Source organism: Rhyacophila brunnea, unplaced genomic scaffold (assembly GCF_057557595.1).
Source record: "Rhyacophila brunnea isolate RB1 unplaced genomic scaffold, BYU_Rbru_1.0 scaffold_11, whole genome shotgun sequence".
NCBI lineage: Eukaryota > Metazoa > Arthropoda > Insecta > Trichoptera > Rhyacophilidae > Rhyacophila > Rhyacophila brunnea.
In genome coordinates this window covers 4145737-4170322 of record NW_028232763.1, presented here as the reverse complement: position 1 = coordinate 4170322, position 24586 = coordinate 4145737, and the positions used below count along the sequence as shown (strand labels likewise).

General features: G+C 33.0%; 1 protein-coding gene across 1 annotated transcript in view; it reads right to left on the bottom strand.

The window, feature by feature from the left end:
* Positions 1-515: 515 nt before the first annotated feature.
* Positions 516-24586, bottom strand: part of LOC147078292 (pyrokinin-1 receptor-like) — a 181925-nt gene continuing 157854 nt past the window's right edge. Inside the window, exon 2 of the mRNA XM_085958275.1 lies at positions 516-810. Coding sequence (XP_085814401.1) covers positions 575-810 — 236 coding nt within the window. The 3' untranslated portion in view covers positions 516-574. The remainder of the gene's footprint in view (positions 811-24586) is intronic.

Here is a 24586-nt window from a genome sequence, read left to right as displayed (position 1 = left end):
CCATAATAGCCACTGTAATTAATTAGTAAAATAACAATATAAAAACAACCAGCCTATTGCTCATAACATTGTACACAATTGGATTGACAGTGCTGGAGATATATGCTTTGTCCACATAGCGCGTGTCTCGCCGCGATTCACCACGAGTGCATGTGGACACCTCAATGAAGTTACCTGTCCCTCGACCGCGCGCGACTGTCGTTACGGTGCGAGTGCGTACGGACGGCTCAATGAGGTCACGTGTACCTGGAGTGTGCGCGAGTCAAAACGCGCTACGTGGACAAGGCCATAGTAAAGCCATCCGGCGATGGAATTACATAAGTATAGTGAAATATCTTAGGTAAGCTTTTCATTGTAGTTCGTAATTGGCATTATCTGTATTTATGTATATTTCATAATAATTTAATTTATTTTAATTTTAAAATCCTTTCCTGCATCTCCAATGCCTCTTATTTAAAAAAAAAATGGTTGTTGGTAGTAATCAAACAGTTCTTAATAATATGTTATCTTTTTCTGAAATTGCAAGTCGTAATAAGTCAAAGTCTGTAATAAAATAATACCTAATTTTAAAATGTTAATTTTGGAATACCTTAAAAGCCTCTCTGAATTTGTTGGACATGATGTGATAAAGTACAGGATTGACGGTGGTAGACATGTAGTACAGCACTCCGGACACATACGTCATGATGGCGTATATTGTGTGCATGGTGGGCGAGGATGCTTGGTGGTTGTCACTAGTTCCGTAGATCGCAACCAATCTTTGTGCGTGGAATGGTGCCCAGCATATAAAAAAGGCGACAACGACAGCAACTGAAATGAAAAAAAATAAACAAAATTAATGATGACTAATAATTAACAACTATCTACCATCTTGTCACACCCTACAGCTTAGATCAGCGATTTCGAAACTGGGGGGCGCGCCTCCCTGGGGAGGCGCGAAAAGTTTAACACAATATTGTAGCCATAGGTTTGCAGCGGCAAACGGCCAACGGCAGCTAGTTATAAACTACATAAAAAACAGTCCTAAAAAGTTGGGTTGTTTGCAAACCTGAATGAAGATATGGAGATTGGAGACTAATAATTGTATTATACCTCATTTATATAATATTGTGCATGGCCCCCACAAGAGGGGGCCCGGCGTTGCGGAACGACCAGTTAAGTAAGATAAACACACACCACAAATTCATTCTATTAGTAAAAAAAGTCACCTGCGGCGCTATTTCAGTTACAGAATATTAACATTTTCTATTATATGTGTCTGTGTGATACAATTTGATGTGATTGTGTGATGTGTGTGATTGATGATAATTCGCATATAGAATTTTATTTATTTAAGTATTTGTAGTGTATGTCCTGACTAATAAATATGGCTATATGGAAACAAAAACCTTTGTTCAATTTTCGTTGAATCGAACTGAAGAATAATGTAATACTTTGTCAAGAAAAGCAATGCAAGTAGGTACCTACTGCTACCATTAGTAACATCATATTTATGAGAAACGAAATTTTCTGCATTAGATGCAATGAAATCCATATATCGAGCCCTTTTATTAGAAAAAAGCACTTTTTGTAAAATGTATTTGATGAAACAAAGGGGGGGGGGAGGCGCAAAGATGAGATTTTTTTTAATGGGAGGCGTAGTAACGTAAAGTTAGGAAACCACTGGCTTACATGATGGCTAACTTCTCAAGATTATTTGAAATTTTAAAATCTAATGCCGGGTCTACACTGGCAACATGTCGCGCGACAACCACATTAAATTTTACGATAATTATCATAATTGCTTAAGAAATTTTATGATAATTATCATACTTATCGTAAAATTTAACGAGGTTGTCGCGCGACATGTTGCCAGTGTGGACCCGGCATAATGCTGGCCTTCACAATAACCAGTCAGGCAAATACTTGTGGCCACGTGATGCATACCATTGTCAAAGGGCGATGTACAATACTATGTTGGCCGGCAAAATATTTGCCTTCGCAATGTCCGTGTTTCAACTTTAACATGCGTCAAAGAGCATACATAACATTTACTGCGAAGGAAGCCATTATAAATTTAAACTAAAATTATGGAAAAAACATTTTGAAAGTTGAAAATTCAAACAAAAATTAATAACCTGCATTATTTATATCATAAACTTATAGTACATAGGTACCTATACGGAAAATTATTACTATGGAATGATTTTTTTTTCAATTTATTTTTTTTTTCATTTTTTTTTTAACATATTGTGGACATTACAAATTATAAGTTTAAAACGTTCACAACATGACATTTAGAAACAAAGATAATATATAAATATAACAGGATTACATAAAAAAAGAGATAGATCCGTAGATAAATTAGATATGTACAAGGAAGTACACCGGATGATTTAAGCAGACCCTATTTAAAAAAATTATAAAATAACGTCCACCTATACTCATCCTCACGTAGGTGGAATATATCAACACCCGAAGCAATTTCGTTGAACATAGTTATCGCCCTCCCAATTGGCATTACCAGTGGCAGGTTGGTTCTGCACCTTGGGAGAATAAACAACTGATGTTCTCTATTTCTAAGATAGTTATCAGGGACACACAGGTCAACACTGCCCAAAATGGCAGAGTTCTCATTTATACCTCGTATAAGTCGAAAAAAATACGTAGCTAAATAAAGATTTCTTCTAAATTACAAACTGCAGTATGTAAGCATGCCTAAGAGAAAATCAGTTGGATAAAGCCACGGATAGTATCCATACAACCTCAAGTAAAGGAGTCTGAAGAATTTCTTCTGTACCCTCTGAAATGGAACAAAATTCTATTAAGTAAATCGTTAGTCGAATATAATAACTAATTTCAACAAATCCAGTTTTATATTTATTACCATAAGCACTCAACGCCCACAATGACCGCGCGACTTAAGCGTGTGACTATAACGCCGTGGGTCCCAGGTTCGAATCCTGGGTCTGGTAAGTACACATATTGTTTTTCAATTTGTGTGCGAGTCAGGGTATGGACCTAATAGGTTGAGCAAGTGGCTGACATCCATTTCTCGTAAAAAAACAAAATCTCTTAATACAAACCTCTACTCTGTGGAGGCCCATATGATACTATTAGGATCGGACATGGTCGGAATGAATGAACATAAGCGCTCAATAATAGCAACTTTACAACTTACGTTAATTACCGGTTTTATAACAAATAAATTTAAAAAATCGTGAAAATATTATTTATAAGTACGTAATAAAATTACATTTTAATTGAGAAATCTGAAATGTCGTAAAACGGTAAGTTTTGGTGGTAGGTATATTGCAGCTATATATTTAAGACTTCTTTCAAAAAATCATAGTTAAATGTGTCGCAGATGCGTGCATGAAATTTTATAACATTCTTTTGAGACCAAACCAAACCTAACCTACCCCAACCTAAACTTAATATAATTTTAGTTTGTGACAATGAACATTGATAAAATCGATCAAAAATAAATCTAGTATAATTTATTCTATTTAAGACATTTATTGTTAATATTGTATACGTTCAATCTTGGAAATACACAAGTTTAATGGAGTAAATAATATTGTAATATAAATAATAATGTGAATTTAATATGAGATTGCTGTTTCTGATAGTAAAGACATAATGAATGGATTAGCGAGATTTAAAATAGTAAAGCAAATAATCATGGCGGACGTATGGCCTTTCCGCTTCATAAATCTAATAAGTCAGCCAAATATGAAACTGCCGTAAAACGTATGATATCATGGTGGAATTACTTTGTTAAAAGTGCGAAGCATTGTTTTTTTTCCAATTTTTCTCATTTTTAATAATGTATGTGAAAAAATAAAATGAATCGGCTACCTACACATGGGTATAAATCAAACTTCATTCAAACTCAGTTTATTTCTAATGTAGTTATTTTTTATTGAAAGTATTTTTTCTGTTATATTTTTGCTTTTATTTTATTTTCCATAAAAATTGATAAAAAATCATTCTCGAAATCCCGGGATTATGTTTATCAATCCCGGGATTCATAGGTATCGAAAAAAGCTCGGGATCCCGGGATTGGAATCCCTAGTGTACACCAATACTACCTTAAATGGATTCAACATTTTGAAAAAATATGTTAAATAGGTACCACTATAAAATAAATTTGCAGCCAAAAACGTAATAAAATGTATGACATATTCTAGAAAATCAACATATATAATTTAACCGTTTCGACTTGCGACAAATTTATTTCAAAACCTACCCATGCGAAAAAATACTTTTATGTAACGTTTCTGGCCTGGCCTCTGTAAATATTCAAACACTATTTTCATAAAAAAAACTGAATGTATTACAAAAAAAAAAACATATTACACGCTTTTATAAAGCTTAGAAAAATATACTTAATACAAAACTAAATGAAATCGGTTCTCAACCAGTTTTATAAATTCAATACTTATAAGTAATATTTATTATTGACAGGTCGAAGCAAACATCTCATTTTCATGTCATGAAACATGGATATAAAATAGTATATTTGCGCCTCGAGGGAGTCTTCGCCCCCCTGGCCCCTCAGATGATGGTTACTTAAACCAGGACGGCTAAAATTATTAAACATGGAACATGCTTCGCCTACAGATTCTCTGAATGCTGGTTGTCCAAATTCAGAAGAAAATTTATTTGTCAAAGTAACCGAATACCTACAAGGATTAAAATAATTTTACTTTTCTGAAAATTAAGTAATTACAAAAATAAAACTAAAGAAGTAATAATAACAAATGAACAATACGTCGCACAGAATGTAGGCTACTGAACGTACAATGAAAATAATCGGCGCGCGTAAGTAATCGGGGCGGGGCGTGGGCTGCTCGTCAATTCTACGTCTATTTTTCGTAACGCTTTTGCGTCGGAGATCATGAGTAAAAAATGTTCCATGTTACATGTTTTAATTGTATGTTGATTCTGAAAATAATAATTTCACTGACACGTTTCTGTAATGCAAATGATACAATTTTAGTTATATAATTATTATTAAATGAAGACAAAATCTTAAATTTAAATTTAATATTATAATATTTTTGTTATTATTTTAAATCATCGTTCAATCATGTTGAAGCAAGTCGTTTTCATTTCTAAATAATTTCGATAATAAAACATACTGACACAATATGATGTAGATTGTAGAGTGTAGACAATGCAGTAAATACAAATAAAAACAAGCACTGATTTTATTTCTTTATCTCTACTAGGGATTACAATACCGAATGAAAATGTCAATACCGGTTTTCCTGTATTTTTTATTGAATACCGGTATTTCGTAAACATTAAAAGAACAGAAGTAGGTATCAATAAAAAATATAGCTATTAAAATCTTTTAAAAATATTATTTTATAGCAAAAACCTACATACCTACGTTTATTATGTTGACATTTAAAAATACCTATTGATCATAATTGTAGAACTAGTGATATTTTGCAAATAAATTGAATATATTGATAATTTTAACTAAAGCCCTCAAAAGTTCATCAAGTGCAAATAAGTCCCGGCTGCAGGAAAAGCTTATTAAATTCAATGCTTGTACAGTCGTCAATAATTATAGAATAATTGAACATTCTTGTCACGGATCTTTTCTATTTCTAAATAATATTATGATAATTCATCGCGACAATCACTTGTATAAATATATTTGATGAAATTTGTTTTATTATTTTTTCACCTTTGTTGGATTCATTCAATATATTTGATTTTAGCATCACATACCCTATAATTCATATTAAAAAACGTAAACAAGTGTGCTTTATTAATACCGAAAATTCCAGTATTTTGGATTATTAAAAGTGGTATTTCGGTATTGATAAATACTGGATTTGATGAAATTGTTCGCAAAGTAAAGCTAGGCTGGAGTGCTTTTGGCCGCCTGAATAATATCTTCAAAAGTGACCTTCCACTGTGCCTAAAGCGCAAAGTGTTCAACCAGTGTGTGCTTCCCGTGATGACATATGCGTGTGAAACATGGACCCTAAGTAAAAGAGAGATCCAGAAACTCAGAGTAGCACAACGTGGTATAGAGAGGTACATGCTGGGCATAACGAGAAAGGACAAAAAGAGGAATGAGTGGATAAGGAAGCAGACAAGGGTTTGCGATGTAATAGAGTTTATTAAAAGCCTTAAATGGAGATGTGCTAGACACATATCTCGAAGAAGAGACAATCGTTGGACAAATCTAGTCATCCAGTGGTATCCAAGAAGTACAAAACGTCCACAAGGTAGACCTAGAGGTCGCTGGATCGATGAAATATTAAAGTTCTGCGGAAGTACGTGGCAACGCAATGCACAGGACAGAGAGAAGTGGAAGCAACTTGAAGAGGCCTTCATCCAGCAGTGGATAGATTCAGGCTGATGACGATGATGATGATGATGAAATACTGGAATACCGGTTTTGAAATAGCGGTATTGCAATCCCTAATCTCCACCCGTCATTTATGCAGCCGCGAGAAAAAGAACCACTATACAATTATTGCAAATGTATTACAAACAAACCACATAAGCATGAAATTCGATAAATTTGCCGTACAATAATTAATACATCGTAGTCAGAACGACGCCGAGTGAGAAAAACGATGTATTAGGCTTCATACTAAGATCAGTTAGTAGGAAACAATAACAGGAACAAAAATTAATTTTACCCAAAGTAATTCGTGCGCATTAGAAGAAATCGAAATTGGCGCAATTTCAAGGTTAAGTTATTCCACTATAAGAAATACGGAATATTATACAATGTAAAGTTGCCACTTCTTAACTTTACACTCCGGCTCTAGGATGAAAATGGCATTAGTAATAATATTCTAAAAATATTTTTTTACATAGGTATATTATCTATTTATTTATTCATGTACGAGGGTAGTCCCATAAGTACCTGATCTAACAAAGAAAACACAAAAACAATTGGAAAAAATATTTTTATTTCTCTACGTAGGCTCCTTTTAGGTCGATACACTTTTCCCAGCGATGTTCAATAGCTTTGATACCCTGTTTATAGTGACAATCGTGGAGCTCCTCAAAGTAGCCATCATTCGCAGACTCAACCTCTTCATTGTTGGCAAATCTTTTACCACCGAGCCATTTTTTGAAGTTTGGAAACAGAAAATAATTTTAGGGGGTTAAATCTGATGAATAGGGTGCGTGAGGAAGCAATTCAAACTTTAATTCATTGATTTTGGCCATCACAATAACGGATGTGTGAACTGATGAATTGTCCTGATGAAACGAAACTTTTTTTTTCGCCAAATGCGGTTGTTTTTTCTTGATTTCATCACTCAAATGCTGCAATAAGTTTCCATTATACACGCCGTTAATTGATTTTCCTTTCTGAAGATAATCAATGAAAATTACCTAACGCACATCCCGAAAAACTGACGCCATGACCTTGCCTGCAGATATAATTGTCTTCGCCTTCTTTGCACCAGATTCTCCCCTTTCAGTCGATTGTTTTTACTCTTTTTTCGTCTCAGGTGTGAAATGATGGACCTATATTTCATCTATGGTTATGAATAGTCGCAAAAACTCTGCTTTATTGCTGTGAAACTTCGCCAAACACTCGATTGAAACATCCTCACGATGCTGTTTTTGTTCCATGGTGAGTAATCGCGGCACCCATCTTGCGCACAGCTTTCTCATGTCCAAATCTTCAGTCAATGTGTGATGTATAGCATTTTTTGAAATGCCTACCATATCTACAAGCTTGCGCAATTTCAGTCGACGTTCATCCAATACCATTTTGTGAATTTTCGTCACCATTTCTAGCATGGTCACCTCATTTCGTCGACCACTGCGATTTTCGTCTTGGCAGATCGTACAGCCTCGTTTAAACTCAGCCACCCACTATGTTACTGTTGTAAACAAAGGAGCAGACACCCCCAGAGTAGAATCTAGCGCCGTTTTAATAGTGGTTGGACTGAAGCCTTTCAAATGAAAGTATTGTATCACATAATAATGACGATTTTTTTCCATGTTTACAAATTCACTGAGAGCGTTCACTGTTGATGGCTGAAAAATAATTACTGAACAACGTAGCGTCGTCCAACTTCAAACTTACGCTTTATAAGGTTAGTACTTTCAAAACAAATCTATCTATACGTCAGGTCGGGTACTTCTAGGATCTTCTGGTATTACAATATATTAATACGAGTGAACTGCATATATTTATTTCTTCTTTACACTGTTAAATACGATGTCTTTGTTTTTAAATGTCATGTTGTGAACGTCTTACATTTATAATTTGTAATGTATGTAAAAAATCGAATTTAAAATCTAATTTGAATTTGATTTAATTTAATGCGAGGTTAGGCAATCAGGCAAATATATTAGTGTAGGAAAAGGGGAAAAAAAGTAAAAAGTTAGCGTATAGGTATTCTAAGTGTTTTTTTTAGTTAAGTACCTAAAAACACTGACCTTTTCATTTCCACTGTTTAGTTTCCTTTCAACCAAGTTTAACGCAAGTTATTCATTTTATTTAGTTATCGTGTTTCAATATTTAATGTTGTATTTTAAAACCTTCTTGTTACCTCAAACATAATCTCTAAAAATGGAAAACCGCTCAGTGATGGAGAATATAATTTGAAAGAAGAGTGGTTTAAATGCTTCCTCGATCTCGTTGAGTAGGTAATTTGAAAACAAGGAAAAAAATATTCAAAAAATAAAAGATATGCCTTCAGCTTGAAATACGGTGAAAGATAGAATATCGACAACTCAATTGTAATTTTGAAACCTTTTTAATAGAATTCCTAAAATATATAAAAAAAACTTTAAAAAAAACTTTTTTTTCGCCATAAAAAACTGCTTGGCACGTCAGACAGACGAAAAATATTATTTGGGAAATATTGGCACGCGTACGTAAATAGGTTCGCCATCCCTGACATAGGTATTGTATTTTGTGTTAATATGAAAGGTGAATAACCTTAAAGAAATACTTGAACATAGTATACTACTAGAATATAGTATTGTATTTCAATATTTTCAGTAATTTCCAATGACATATTAAATGGACGACTCACTTCATACCCGGCGCGCACGAGAAATTGTGCATGAAAGTCATTCACAGATGTATAGGTAGATGTCACGTGACCATTGACGTATCCGTTTCCATTATGCGATACAAGCTTCGAGAATTTATAGTAATATAACCTTTATTGTAATGGCGTATTAGTGTCATGACTCAATGCGTTAGAAACAGATTCTCGGTTACTTACGACCTCTCGGAGATTAGACGCAAGTGAGCACAGCGAATCACAGGCGACTGACTGTCCAATGGTTCCTGTCATTCAATTGCATTGAATAAACATTCGAAAAAACATCAATATCTTAAAATGGCATTTTATAAATAATAAATAATACTAACACATGCAAAGTGATATCCCATCTTTCTTGGAGTGTTTAGTAGATTTTTTTACAATTTTTAACTAGGCACATTGGCATTTTGTAACATAATAATAACGGTGGAGTCGAAACCTGACAGTCAGGAATTTTGTATGGGCAGACCCAGCGGTGTCGCCAGCTGACCGCTTGCAAGCAGAATGTTCATTTGAGCGTAGGATACCCATATTAAAATATGAATTTCGCCATCCGGCAGACCCGACACAAAGTGAGTGTTATTTTATTTTCTAGATGCTTCGTCCATATTAATGTCATTGGTAATTTCACATGTGCCGTAATATAATGTTCTTAACCTAAAAGTCAGACTACCATTACAGTTAAAAAATCAACAATTCCGATTAAACGCAATTTAGGATTTTAAATGTCTTTAATGTTCATCTGTTGATTTAAAAATTATCCATACACTCAAAGTACGAATGATTGGGCCTGACATGATAATATTATACCTTATCAATTAGGTACGTAATTAACTAATTTTCGCAAAATTGGACTTTATAACAGAGTTTTCGTAAGTTTTTTTTCACACAGACACAATAAAATAATATGTTTACTCGATGAATGTACATTGCATCAAATAAATAGGGACCGAGAAGAGTTACAGAAGCTAAGGTAGGCATATATATTAATACCTAAGATGAAATAAGACTCACTTGTAGGCTGGTGAAATCCTTCATTGGGCATGACTTATGTTTGGGGAGTGTAGACATCATAGGGGGCACATATAGTATAAAAAGGATTAACACAGGTTTTTGATTTGACAGCACCGCGCCGAACTAGATTTATTTACACTAAGGCATAGGCAAACATTGATAATATTACATCATTTATTACATTTAAAGAGGTCTTAGATTAGTCACCGCATTGTCGTTATTTTTGAGGTCGATTCAATATTGTTATCCCACGCGCTATTTTTTTTTTGTTGTAAGGCAAGCCTGGTAAACTTTCGTCAGGGATATTCTAATGATGTTTTTAAATTTGTGGTTAGATTACTAATTTTTTTTTGAAACGCTCCCGTGCTAGGGGTTTCGTTGGGTAACAATATATATATATATATATTTATATAATACAGGTTGTATACTATGTAAACTTCACTTTGCCTCTACAAGTATATACTATTTGTCCTTTAGAATGTTAACGGCTTGTTTACAGATGTAGATGAGTAGATTTAAACTTATTAAACCTCCTCATCTACTTTCATGGCGTCCAGTTGTCCCAATGCCTTTTCTTCTGGATGTGTTGACGACTAAGATGGCCAAGCTTGTCGATCTATATCATGGATCCTTGGTTCGAATCTCCGCTTATTCAAAAATATATTGCATGCTGTTTCAATGAGTATTTAGAGTTATGCTAAGAGAATGGACCTAATAGGTAAATCAAGTGACTAAAATACATTTCTTGCAAAACAAAATTGTGGGCATGGTAAAAAAAATGTTATCAATACAGTCAATATATTTTGTCTGCATCTGTTATAAAGAATACTGGAACGCTGAGTGCCAAGTTTGCTCAGAGAAGACGGTGAGGTGTGGACCAAATAAGAGACAATAGAGGATTATTAAAGCCATTTGTGAGAGCCTGGAAACTGGAAAATGGCGAGTAAGGGCTAAGACACGTTGACGCGAATTGTGATGGTTCAAGCTTGATTCTTGTTGAATACATTCGGAACCAAGTAACATCAGCGTTGACCCACCACCTAGCCGTCTGCGTCGACTGCAACGCCGTGTGTCATGGCGCTTACAGAGTTAGCGGTCAGCTATTATGAAAGTAATTGAGATAATCACGAAGAGGTAATCACTTGTGGAACAGTCTCAAGGGTTATCTCACGTTTATCTACGCGCTGCAGGTCTGGAATGGCGGGAGGCGCAAGAGTTGGCGGTGAATCGAGTGAAGTGGCGCTTGTACTTGTACTTGCTCTATGCCCCAATGCTGGGTCGTGACAGGGTAAAAGAAGAAGTAGAAGATTATGAAGGAGGTCAAATCCCATTCTGACATATAGGTAGCATCGTGAATCAATAAAAATCACAAATATTATTATACTATAAATTTACCACAAATAAAAACAAATTTGAAGTAGGTATGTTGAAAAAATCTGCAAGATGAACTTTCATTTGAAGTTTTTACCGTATATATTATGTTGTCAACTAATGATACATACTTCGTAGAATATATTATACTTTATATTCAAGTGGGAAATCAAAATATATTTTTTATAAACTTTATTTATATCACTTGGCATTCATGAATAATTATTATAAAGGTTCTATAATTCGACACGTTTTATGCTCACATATTATGTAAAATCCTTAAGTTGGCAACTAATAATTAATTATTAACGCACTCATATTATAACACTACTATCATTTAAGCAGTGCGATATAACGTAATATGTTACTTTCAAAATAGACGACAGAAAGCTTAGATGATTGAATCTCATCACAAAGGTAAGCTGTGAAAAAATCTGACACGAAATTTATATATACAGTCGGGCCCAAAGATGAGGTTTGTTTACTTTAGGAGTTTAGCATTGAGCTCCGTGTCTTGGCTGGGGTCCTAACTCTCGATTTGCATTTACAGGTACGCGGCGCATCCACGATATCGCTCAAAGGCGAGAAGGCAGATGTCAGTGACTTTCATCTTACCCCGCCTCCCAACCTTGAAAGTCAAAAACTATTCATGAGGATGCAGATTATTAATGACCTGTCAGAAAAAATGGGGTCTAAAGGCAGGCACACATATTTATGTTTTTTTTTCAAATATCAAATGGAGACAACTGCTTTGAATCCAGATCATTACACCAGTCAATTCTTGACGGAACATGGTGGCTTTACTGGCAGGCTCAATGAGTTTTGTCTTGTTACCCGTTCAACATATTATCATTGTGACGGAAAAATACAGGATTCAAACCATATCCTCTGGGAATATCGTAAAATGTGTACGGAGCTGCTCAAGTCGGTTAAATCAGATGTTGAGCCCATCGGACCGGCCGACCTGGTCGCCACTAAGGCCAATTTTATTGCATTTACAAAATTTGCTGCATCATACTGCAGTTGATATTAGCTTTTGTTACTTACTACTATATTTAATTTTGCGTCTACGTGCTCCTCTCTCCCATGCGTCTCTTTTAACATAAAGCTATGTAAATTCGGTCAAAGCACATTCGAGTGCATGGCGACCTCGGTCTTGAGTAACTCGTTCTAAGACATTGCCAGTCACAAAAAATATGCTTCACAATCAAACGTAGGGTCCCGTGACATGCCCGATTAATATCAGGTGTGGTGCGGGACGGATGTGGTTTAGTGGGGCCATTAACTTCAATGTTATTTACTATATCTACAATAATAACAAAATAATCATATTTATTAAGTATAGGAGATTGTCAAGGAACGGCAGCATAATATTTTCGTGTCAAAACAACATACATTACACCGGATATTACATTCTGTCTATATTATCTAACTGTCACGGGCACAATAAATACTCCTGAACCACATGGGTGGATTTAACCATCCGGGGACCATACTCGCAATGCAATCTACCTCCCCCATCAAAAAGATACACAGTTAGTGACGTCCCTAAGCAAAGTGCTGCCCCGCCCTTTAAAACTTGGAATGCTATCCACATTCATAATAATGTTATTATTTATTTTCGGCTAACTGAAACAGACAAATATACGAAGAAAAATATATTGACATACAGATACATTGAAGTTTATAGCAATTCCACGAAACCTATTCTGAAACAGTGGTGGTTTTAGGTACATGGGAGTCGGTGGCGCTGACAGGTTTGGTGGCAACTAGGGAATTCAATCCCTAGCCAAATTTTTGATCCCGGGATTGTAGGATTACAATTTGACGATCCCGGGATTGGCATTTTTTCGATAGTTAATATTAAATTTTACCAAAACAACATTGATAAAATCGGTCAAAAATAAATCTAGTACCTACCTATAATTAAATTTATAATAGTTTCTATATTTAAAATAGTAAAGTACCTAAATCATGATTTATGGCTTTTCCGCTTCTTAAATCTAATTAGTCAGCCAAATATGAAACTGCCGTAAAACGTATGAGATCATGGCGGAATCACTTTGTTAAAAGTGCGAAGCATTGTTTTTTTCCAATCTTTCTCATTTTTATTAATTAATGTGAAAAAATAAAATGAATTGGCAACACTTGGATAATAAATCAAACTTCATTCAAACCCAGTTTATTTCTAATGTAGTAATATGTGATTAAAAGTATATACTGTTATATTTTCGTTTTTATTTTATTTTCCATAAAAAATTGATAAAAAAAATCAATCCCGAAAGTTTCGGGATTATGTTTACCAATCCCGGGATTCATAGGTATCGAAAATATTTCGGGATCCCGGGATTGGAATCCCTAGTGGCAACCTTGCGATAAACTGCAATTATAATATGTATTTTAATTAGAATGTGTATTACTATGGCCCCCACATCCTGAAGCGGGCCCCCAGGCTAAGGTCTTTGGAACCCCCCCCTACCTATCGCTAAGGATAAAGGCAGTGTGACGCTCCACAGTAGCATTTTCCAAATAGTGTACGCGGTGAAATTAATGTGTATATTTTTAGTATTGGGGTTGTCGAGTATCGATACACAAATAAAAATTATATCGTACAAGCACATAATTTTAAATAATTTCTTTATTGAAGGAAAATAGCGACTTTTTTACTATTAGAGAGAATTTGTGATGTGTATTTATATCACTTATCTGGTCGACTCGCCACACCGGGCCCCCAGACTAGAGCCCTGTCAGCCCCCCCTTTGTGGGGGCCATGGGTACTACAATACAACAAGTTGTGCTATCAGGATGCTTCGATTATTTTTTAAACTAAGGTGTCGATTATCTTTAATGAAACAACCGCATCGTCTGCTTCATGGAAAATAGCCACTGCTTTCAAAAGTAATATAATTTGTATTCGTTCCTTCATTCGCCGCCCATAATAGTGTACCGCCCCTATGCAGCGCATGATCTCCCTACCTCCCAGTGTACCGTTACACACGATTATTTATATTTTAAACAAAATTGAACTATGTTCTTTTACCAAACAGCGAATTTTCTTATTGATTAAAGTAATCTAGTAACGTACGTGGATAATATTAAAAAAAAAAATGGTGTAAAAACACGTGCCGTGGATTAAAATAAACGATGCCTAGAAAACGAAAATCCCTAAGCCTCAGCAGTAGATAAAAGGGTCCTGTTACATTAATTTTCTCGACGAGAATTAGGTAAGCTACAATGACATGAAGTCGCACAGGCGCGCAACACCCTACTCCACGCTCGGCCGCTTACAGAGGAATAACCTAGACGTGTCCTCCACAGGTCCACAAGGAAGGGTGGGTTGGTAGGTCGGCCAGCTAAGTGTTGAGAAGAGAAGACAAAGGTGACTTTTTAATAATACATATTGACTTATATTTTGTCTATCCATCATTGCTTTATTAGTCATTTTGCAATATTCTCTTATTATCTCTATTTATTTTACCCCAAATCTTGTAGAACAGCGTTTCCTAGGATTATCACCGTAATAAATTTAAATCATTGGTTCATAACCCATGATGTGCGTGATTTCCATGGGGTTGTCAGCTACTTTTAAATTATGATGAAAACTAACATTTTCATACACTATTCAATTATTGTACGAATAGTAAAAAAATATTATATATTATCACATAGTATGTTAACATTTCAATGTATGTCGCTGCGTGATGTGTAACTACGTATTCATCTTTTTTTTTGTTTGAGTTTTGCGGATTAAGCGATGCTGTAGAACCTCACACTGCCTTTTTTGAAAAACTTCATTAATATATAGTTGGAAAAAAATTAAGCCGAGTGGGATGCTTTCACTTTCCGGGTGAATGCTTTCAGCTCCATCCTATCGATTCGTCTATGATCCGTACGAATTATTTCTTATAACAACTACATACCTACTTCAAGTGAATTCATATAAATTCTATTAAAAAACTTTTAAAATGTGATATGGCTTACCTACTTATTAGAAATAAAATACGATATTGGAAAAATTATAAGATTATATTAATTATAGATCGTGGCTATTAAATTTCTTTTAATAATCCTCCTGAGTTTTTTTCAAAATGATTTTATCTAATGATTATATATTTTCCCGGAGTGTTTTAAAATTATGTTTGTTAAAAAAAAGAAAGCAATTAATAAACAATATATTCGTATGTAAAACAATTATAAGGCCAGTGGTCACTTATAGCTGTGAGACTTGGTGCTTAACTCAAAACGAGGAAAACAAATTAGCTGTCTTCGAGCGCAAAATACTCCGAAAAATCTTTGGACCCACGTTGGAAAATGGGAACTACAAAATAAAAATGAACCACGAGTTGGAAGAGCTGATTGAACAACAAACAATCATAAGACACTGTAAGTCCCAAAGACTACGATTGGCGGGAGATGTGGAGAGAATGCCTGAAGTTAGAGCGCCAAGGATCATGCCGAAGTGGCTACCCCAACGGAAAAGACCCAGATGCCGAACAAGAAGGAGATGGGCTGACGCCGTAGAAGTGGACTGGCTTCATATAGGAAGACCCGGTAACTGGAGAAGTGTGGCGAGAGACCGGAGTGAGTGGAGATCGGTTGTGGAGGAAGCCAAATCCCACCCCGGGATGTAGCGCCGTGGAAGAAGATATATATATGTATGAGAAAATTATTATCATTTAAGGGGGGACATGCTCAGCGTAGGTAAAAATGGAGCTTTTGTTTTATTTTCAAAGCATGATCCTGGACATACCTTAAACGTTGTCGATAATCTATTTATATAATTTTGAAGCCTTATTATCCTCTATATTTATTTTAAACATTTAATGACTGCATAAAGTATTTTTATTACATAAAATAGTATTCTTTTAAACCTCTCGCTCTAATTTTTTAGAATAAAGTCATATTTCAGTACATAAATGTGCAGTGGTGTTAAGATTTTTTACATTTATTAATTTTTGAACGCATTTATAAAACCATCAGTATAATTTATATTGACATTATTATAGTGAAATATTTACGATAAAATGTATATTGATAATCTCTGTGATCCCAAATTTGACAAGAATTAGGCATTTTATTATTCAAAAAATTGGCAAGATTAACACATTTGAAGATAATTCTAAAGATATTAATTATAAGCTATGTCTTTGACCATTCAAGTGGGATAAACATCCTACGAATAATGATTTCTTTATAATAATTATTGACCTATGAATAAGGTAGTGTTTTTTTGAAATACGCCATTTCTTTTGTCATTCCCCAGTGGTTAAGCTACAACATACGGCCGTAGCCATAAATTGACAAACTATAATTGAAGTTGGGAGTAAAATGATGTTAACGCGCATGTTTGAACATGTACCGTTTAAAAAAAATATTTTTTTTTCGGTTAGGTTATAGGATAATAAGGCTTTAAAATTATATAAATACATTATCTACAACGTTTAAGGTATGTCCAGGATCATGCTTTAAAAATAGAACAAAAGCTCCATTTTGACCTACGCTGAGCATGTCCCCCCTTAATATTAAATTTTTATGTATAGGTAAGTATATAATATAAGTAACATAACAAATAACAATGATAAAATCAGTGAAAAATAAATCTAGTAAGTATAATTTATACTATTTAAGACATTTATTGTTAATATTGTGTACGTTCAATCTTGGAAATACATTAATGGAGTCAATAATATTGTAATATAAATATTAATGTGTCGAAAATCAAAACGATTTACATTTATAAAATTTCGTAAAATCAATATTGAGTTTAGGTACATATATTATAGGAGATTACTGTTTCTGATAATAAAGACTTAATGAATGGTTTAGCGAGCTTTAAAATCATGGTGTATGACCTTTCCGCTTCATAAATCTAATTAGTCAGCCAAATATTAAACTGCCGTAAAACGTATGAGATCATGGTGGAATTACTTTATTAAAAGTGCGAAGCATTGTTTTTTTTTCAATATTTCTCATTTTTATTAATTAATGTGAAAAAATAAAATGAATAGGCAACTTAAAAATGGGTAATAAATCAAACTTCATTCAAACTCAGTTTATTTCTAATGTAGTTATTTGTTATTAAAAGTATGTTTTCTATTATATTTTCGTTTTTATTTTATTTTCCATAAAAATTGATAAAAAATCAAATCAATCCCGAAATTTTAGGGATTATGCTTACCAATTCCGCGATTCATATGTATCGAAAATAGTTCGGGATTCCGGCATCCCGGGATTGGAATCCCTAGCTCTAACCTAACTTCTGTCCTAAATATATAGACATTTTTCCAAGATATAGTTACGGAGTTTTTTCAGCTTTTCGCCTTAGTGTTATTATTGATGACCATCTCGAGAGATATCAAAATCTGCGTTGTATCATTCAAGAGAAGATTTTCAATAAACGAGACCCTCGCAGAAGAATAAATACCTATTGGATCAAAAATCTAAGAAACTGTTATGATACAATATATATATGACTATATATCTGTTCAGATACGTGACAAACAGGAATATATGGCGTAACTCTTCAACGATGTTCGACAATGGATATGGAAACGATAATAGAAAAAATATGATGAAGTAAATATCGAAACGAAGGTTTTATTTTCATTTGTGAGTGGATATTATTTTCAGAAGTATCGGTAACTATTATATGCGTCAGTCCATAGGTACGGTTATATGCGAAACATATGCTTTCAATAATGTGTTCCAATCATAAATTCAATTTTGAATCAATAGCAAACATCTCTCAATCTACAATTCATATGTCATATAGATATAACTTCACTTGTATAACAATCTATGACGTAACACTAACAACGCGACACTTCGGTTGCAGTAGCGTACGATAGAATTGTTAGCCTCTTCATGACTAAGCGTTTATTAATAACATCTACAATGGACGGAAAAACATTTTGAAAACACTTCTGAGAAAATATATTATAACCGATGGCAAAAATATATTTTTTTAAGTTAAACACCCAGCAAGAATCGAACCTGCATCTGTCGGGTTTCGAGCCCATGCACATATGCCACTATCAGATAGGCGTCATGCTAATTGCGACAAATTCTAACTAATGGGTCTTAATACTCTCTGAAGCGCTTTCCAAATTCAGTTACTATTGGCGATCGGTTTTTGCGTTTTAAATCAAAGTAGATATTACTTTAACATTGCATTTAAATTTAGGCGTGGTCAGATTTTCCAGTGGTATTGAAAAACAATACCATTTTTTGGCAGCAAACTCATGGATCTGAAACCAATTTTTGCACTAGTGGTTGGTTTCCATTAATTTATATAAATGTAAAAAATGTACTTGCTGTCACTGTATTTTCCAAGATAATAAACCGGTAAAAGTATTTTTTTCGATATTGTTTGTTTTTGATAAAATTTTGAATAATATTGATACTATTATTATCGTTAAATCTTTTGGTTGATTTTTAACACAATAAATTATTATAATATAAACGTTTCTTTGTTTTTAATATTTCCACTTAATTCTTCATAATATGCTTAAAGAAATTAGCATCTTCAGAAATATATAATATAGACAGACAGTCCAATGTTTAGGGGATTGGTTTTTCATCATCCGAAGGCCCCGAGTTCGATGCTCGGTGAGGTCACAATATATTTATGGTAGCTACTGTTACTCTTATATTACTTAATACACTAATATCACTGGGCCTCATGTACTGTTAAAGTTTCAAAAAGAAAATAATCGTCTTTCCTACACGTTTTGGTAGCTTTCGTCACATTTAAACTCGTGCTGGCAAAATACACATTCAGAAAACTTTTAACGTTCAATATACTTTGACTTTTTCTGTTGTACTTTGAAATCTTTCGAATCTAATTTGGCCATATTGGTTTACAATAAATTTTAATCATCATAAAGTCCATAATAATATATGCCCACTGATTATTACACAAATATATATTTTGATTATACTATAATGCAAACATTACATTTACGCCGATTGTTGATAGATTTACCTTCATTATCCTTCATTTGAAACAAATTCATTGCACATACCTGGTGATCTATAAATATGTCGCTGATAACTATAAATAATACATCTGAACCAATGGTTGTTTGTTATTCTTAACTATATAAATATTTTTTTCATTGATGATTCCAATTGAGAGAATAATATTTAATAACATTGTTCAACCAAATATTTAAAATATTAATATATTCTAGTAACAAGAGCTAAGTTTAAATCGAAATTGTTTTACTTATTTATACATACATCATCGTGTATCAATTTTAGTTAATTTTAGTTTTAGTTTTATCAATACTATACAAAGCTCATTGAATAGAATAATAATTTATTACGATTTATTTGATTTTTTAATACCATATTTTGGACAATTAGGCTTATATTATTATTATATCACTGAATATTAGTAAAACTATTTGAATTTAATATTACGATCATATCTACATCGCTTTGGTTATAAGCTATAAATGTTATGATACAGGTTTATCGGTATACCAAAGTAAACATCAAATAATAATACCTTATTTCAATCATCTGATATGAAAGGTAAATTTACATATAATAATATATATATATGGGATAGTTATATTATATATATCTGATACCAAATGACTCATATTATATAAACTACTCACGCTATTATGTGGTAATAAATAATACAAAATAATAGTTTAAATATATATATATATTTGGCAATATAAACATATCTAGTCTAGTATATATTATAGTTTTAATGGATTTATATTTTGTACTATTCCATTTGAGTCGTTTTTGGCGACCCGGGTTTCGCCTTTCGGTATCTTCAGGCACTATGTGCACTCACCAAAAGGTAAATACACACTGACAACGAATACAATTAACTCTCACTTATATAACAAATTAATACAATAAAGTAGGTAAAAACTTTAACACCTACCTATTAAGTCAAAGATGACAATAAAAAATATAACAAACAAATTATGAATAGTTAAAGTGTTTGTAAAAAAAACCCTGCCTTATCACTAATAATACACTCGATAAGCGTGTATAAATCGTCAAAACCTAATAATAGATTATTAGTTATAAAATCGTCCATTCTGGGAACAATGATAACGTATTGGTAATTTCATAGCGTTAACTAATGACATATATATGATATCAGTTTTTAAAAAGTTATTAGTTAAACAATTAATATTCAAAAATATTCTTACATGCTACCTATATTACTACGTTTTTATTAGCTCGTATTATTGTTTGTCCGGTACAGATTTTTTCTTGTGTGTCCAGTACAAATTTTTTCTTGTTTGTCCAAGATTTGCATTGGATGATTGAAGATGTTTAACTAACTTCCCGACTAGTTAGACATTCGAAACTTTTAGAATATATCAGAACACGACGAGAATGCATTTTTTAATGCTTTTAGCCATTTTTAAGCAGAATTGAATTAATTTTCAGTTAATTCCGTTTTGTGTGGAAAGTTATTATTGTCTGTTGCTAAGGGGGTCCTAGCAACTAAATTATTAATATATACGTGCGTTACTATGGATATCAATATGAAATGTCAAAATGACATTTTAGTATTCTCTGTTTATTCAGTATTTCTATCAAGTAAAATAAGAAGTTTTTATAAATATAGAATTGTCAAGTTTATAAATGATTCAACAGAAAATTTTAAAACGTAGTATTTAAAAAGTTATTTTTATATTGTTATTATTTTACCTTAGTACGAATGAATTAAATAGATCTTAATATAAATGATTCTTCATTGTATCTCAATTATTGATATTGTAATAGTTTTATTATCAAAGAAGTTTCGTATAATTGTATATTATTTTGATACGACTTTTTTTAAAACCACACTTTTGAAAGCGAGAACGCTATGTTTTCAAGAAGCCTCTTAAATAGACGCCCACTCGACACAAGCTTTACAAAACTATCGAGTCGCTTTCAAAACATAATGAAAATTTATGCTAGTTTCCTTCTAAAACGTTTAAATTGCAAAAAGACATAATATCCTTTTAAATTTTTTTACATAAATTGTAATTTTTACATGAAAAACGTCGTCCGTGACACGATTTTTCTAACTAGCAATTATTAATACTCTTTACTAAGCGATTATATAGTATTTATATCTTAAGACACCAGTGGCGATAGCTCGGAAGTAAATGATTATTTAAGACCATACTTCAGTGAAACGGCAAATAATTTTCAACAGTAGATGCGACGAAATTTCTCACTTGTCGCCAATCGGAGACCGACAGTAGAGGTGTCTGCACGTCGATTTGTTTTGTCATGGCGTCGGATGAAAATATTCTGAAATCATGTAAAGATGACTAAAAAACTTTACGTATGTACTTAAAAAAGAAAACATGTCGATGAATATACTATTATTATTAGTAATATAACAATAAACATAACATTAAACATGATGGATTTTTATGACAAATTATATTTCGTTCGGCACGCGTCTTTTGCATAATGCGCGCATCGCCTAGCCACGATCTTTTTAGACCATGCCTCAACTAAAGTATAGCCTTAATATTGTAAAGAAATCATTTGTTGGAGCTTTTGCAGTAGGCCGGTTTGGTATTCAAGCACTCACGCACTGGTAAACGGATGGTTCGTAATGTCACTGTCACGGTTTCACTTAGTTGTGCGATGAATGATGATGAAATCAGGAATTCAGGATGTATGATAGACGCAACGTTCGCTCAAACCGTATCAGATTTAGCGCAACGAATGTCAAACAAAGAGTCTTGAGTTTTGAGTCACTCTGTGGTTAACGACGGCAAAACTATAACAAGCCCGCAACGCGACCGCTTTCTTGATGTCACTCGAGCTAATTTTTGAATCAGTCTGTATAATTGAATTAATCAATAAATGGTGGTTTAGCGGTAACAGGCCGACACGCACCCCTTATCTTGAGCTAACTAATTGTGAGCTAACACAATCACGGTCGTCTCATGATCCGTAATTGCTGGTTGCCTGGTCTTGTGACATTAATAAATAAAGATGTGAGGTAGGTGGGGAAATAAGGAATGACGGCCACCATATTTGGCCCAACCATAATTTATTTACGAGAATTTTAAAACGTTATAAGTTATTAATATTAAGAAATAAGAAACATATTGTATTTTCTTTAGTTATTTATTTTTGTATCTCTGATTGAACACTATTATGTCCGAAGGACTGATCTCTGAGCAAATGAAAACAAAAGTAATAATATTATCAAATATTAAATAAAGATAGAATCAATGTCTTTTATCTACCTAAAAGTAATAATACCGACCATAACATCGTTTAATATGTGTTGAATTAAGAATATTGTTTGATGCAAAAGGCTTCTATTTTTTTTATTGATTTTGTGTGTTGCCTGGGTCACAGTAACCCATCTCAAAAAAATATCTTTACTGTAAAAATCTCAATTAGCACCGTATGCTTGAATGTGGGTAACATGATTCTTTAATGGGGATCCCTTATGCCAACAGAGAACCTAAACATTACAACGAAAACATTAAAAAGATAAACTTATAATTGTAAAATAAAATTCGAATTCGTTACATATTTATGTCATACGTTACAATATTACATTATTTTTATAGTCATATTTGTTAATAAAATTTAGTATATTAAGTTTTCTATTTTTTCTCTTATATATTTTTGACTAATTCATCGTTTTAATATTTTTATATTCATTTTCAAAAACATCGATTTTTATAAAAATATAAATGTGTGTAACTTGAAATCCTTTTTATTTATATCAAATTCCACTAGGTTCTCTGTTGGCATAAAAATCCCTCTTAATTCGATTACGTAAATGCCAGTTCAAGTAATAATGAAATTTAGACGTAGAAACAGTATTTTAATGTCAGTATTAAGCTCAAAAACTTAAATCGTTGATTTGTTGCTTTATTGAGCTTGTGTCCATAATAAAAATTGTAATTCTAAATTTAATTTATAGCTTATATCAATGTGTATTAATATTTCAACGGTTCAAGGTTTCAATGAATTTTAGTGTACTTTGAAATAATTGAAGCTGCCATGCAAGTCACCAAACTACACGTGTACTTAACTAAAGATCAAAGTTTTGAGTGGCTATTGCAGTCAAAATCATAATTACGAAATTTCACACTCTATTACCACACTAAATAACTCATTGTATTGCTAATGAGTCATTAGCAAGACTAACATAGCTATAGGACTGTTCACTATAGTATACTATATGTAGCTATAATATAATGAACCTAGTATAACTTTTTTAACGTTTTACGTATATTTATTTATTTAAGAAAACAAAACGTTGTAAACATAACAAATCTAAATTCAAGACGTTCACAATATGAGATTTACATTATAATGACATGATATTTGGATTCTTGAATGGTTTGACTTGTCGCATGATGAATGGGAGAAACTTACTTGCACGTTGAGCTGTAGAAGTTATATGAGAGTGAAAGATAATGAAGAGTCAAAAATTATCCCAAAATCTTTCGTTTCACATTAATGCTTTAATGTACTTTTTGACATAATATATTTATGGGGTTCTTGATCTAGAAAAGGTAATACAGAAACACTAAGACTTGTCAATATTAAGTTCTAGCTTATTCTTTATTGACCATTTTCAAGTGAACAGAGATTTCGTTGCAAGATTTACATTTCCATGTCATTGTAATGCAATTTAAGTCTCCATCAACAATCTTGTAAGAAAAAGAATAGGGAGAAAAATATTTAAATCATTATCATATTAATAATTATTACTTCAAAACCAGATGATTGCAGAATGCTAGACAAGCAGGTACATATTCAATTTACTCTACAACAAAATAATTCTACGGATTTTAGCATAAAAAGAAAATTACGATTATTCCAGCTCCGCTGGCTTAAACACGAAAACATAATAGTTAGTCATTCCCGAGCCCTAGACGGATCTTACCAACTTAGATATGTGACCTTTTGTGCCAAATGCACTTACTTGCCTATATTTTAAGGAGAATAATTCGCAACCCAAATTTAAAGTTCCTAAACTCAATGTGTAAAGAAAATAAATAGTACTTTATCCCCAACAACAAACAAAGTGACAGTGATGTCCTGAGCTTAGCAATTATAAAATAAACTTTCATCTCTGTATTTGTTGATTTGTGTTTGAAAATATACCTTGTAAATACCGCCCACCCTAAATTAGGTCACGTTGCAAT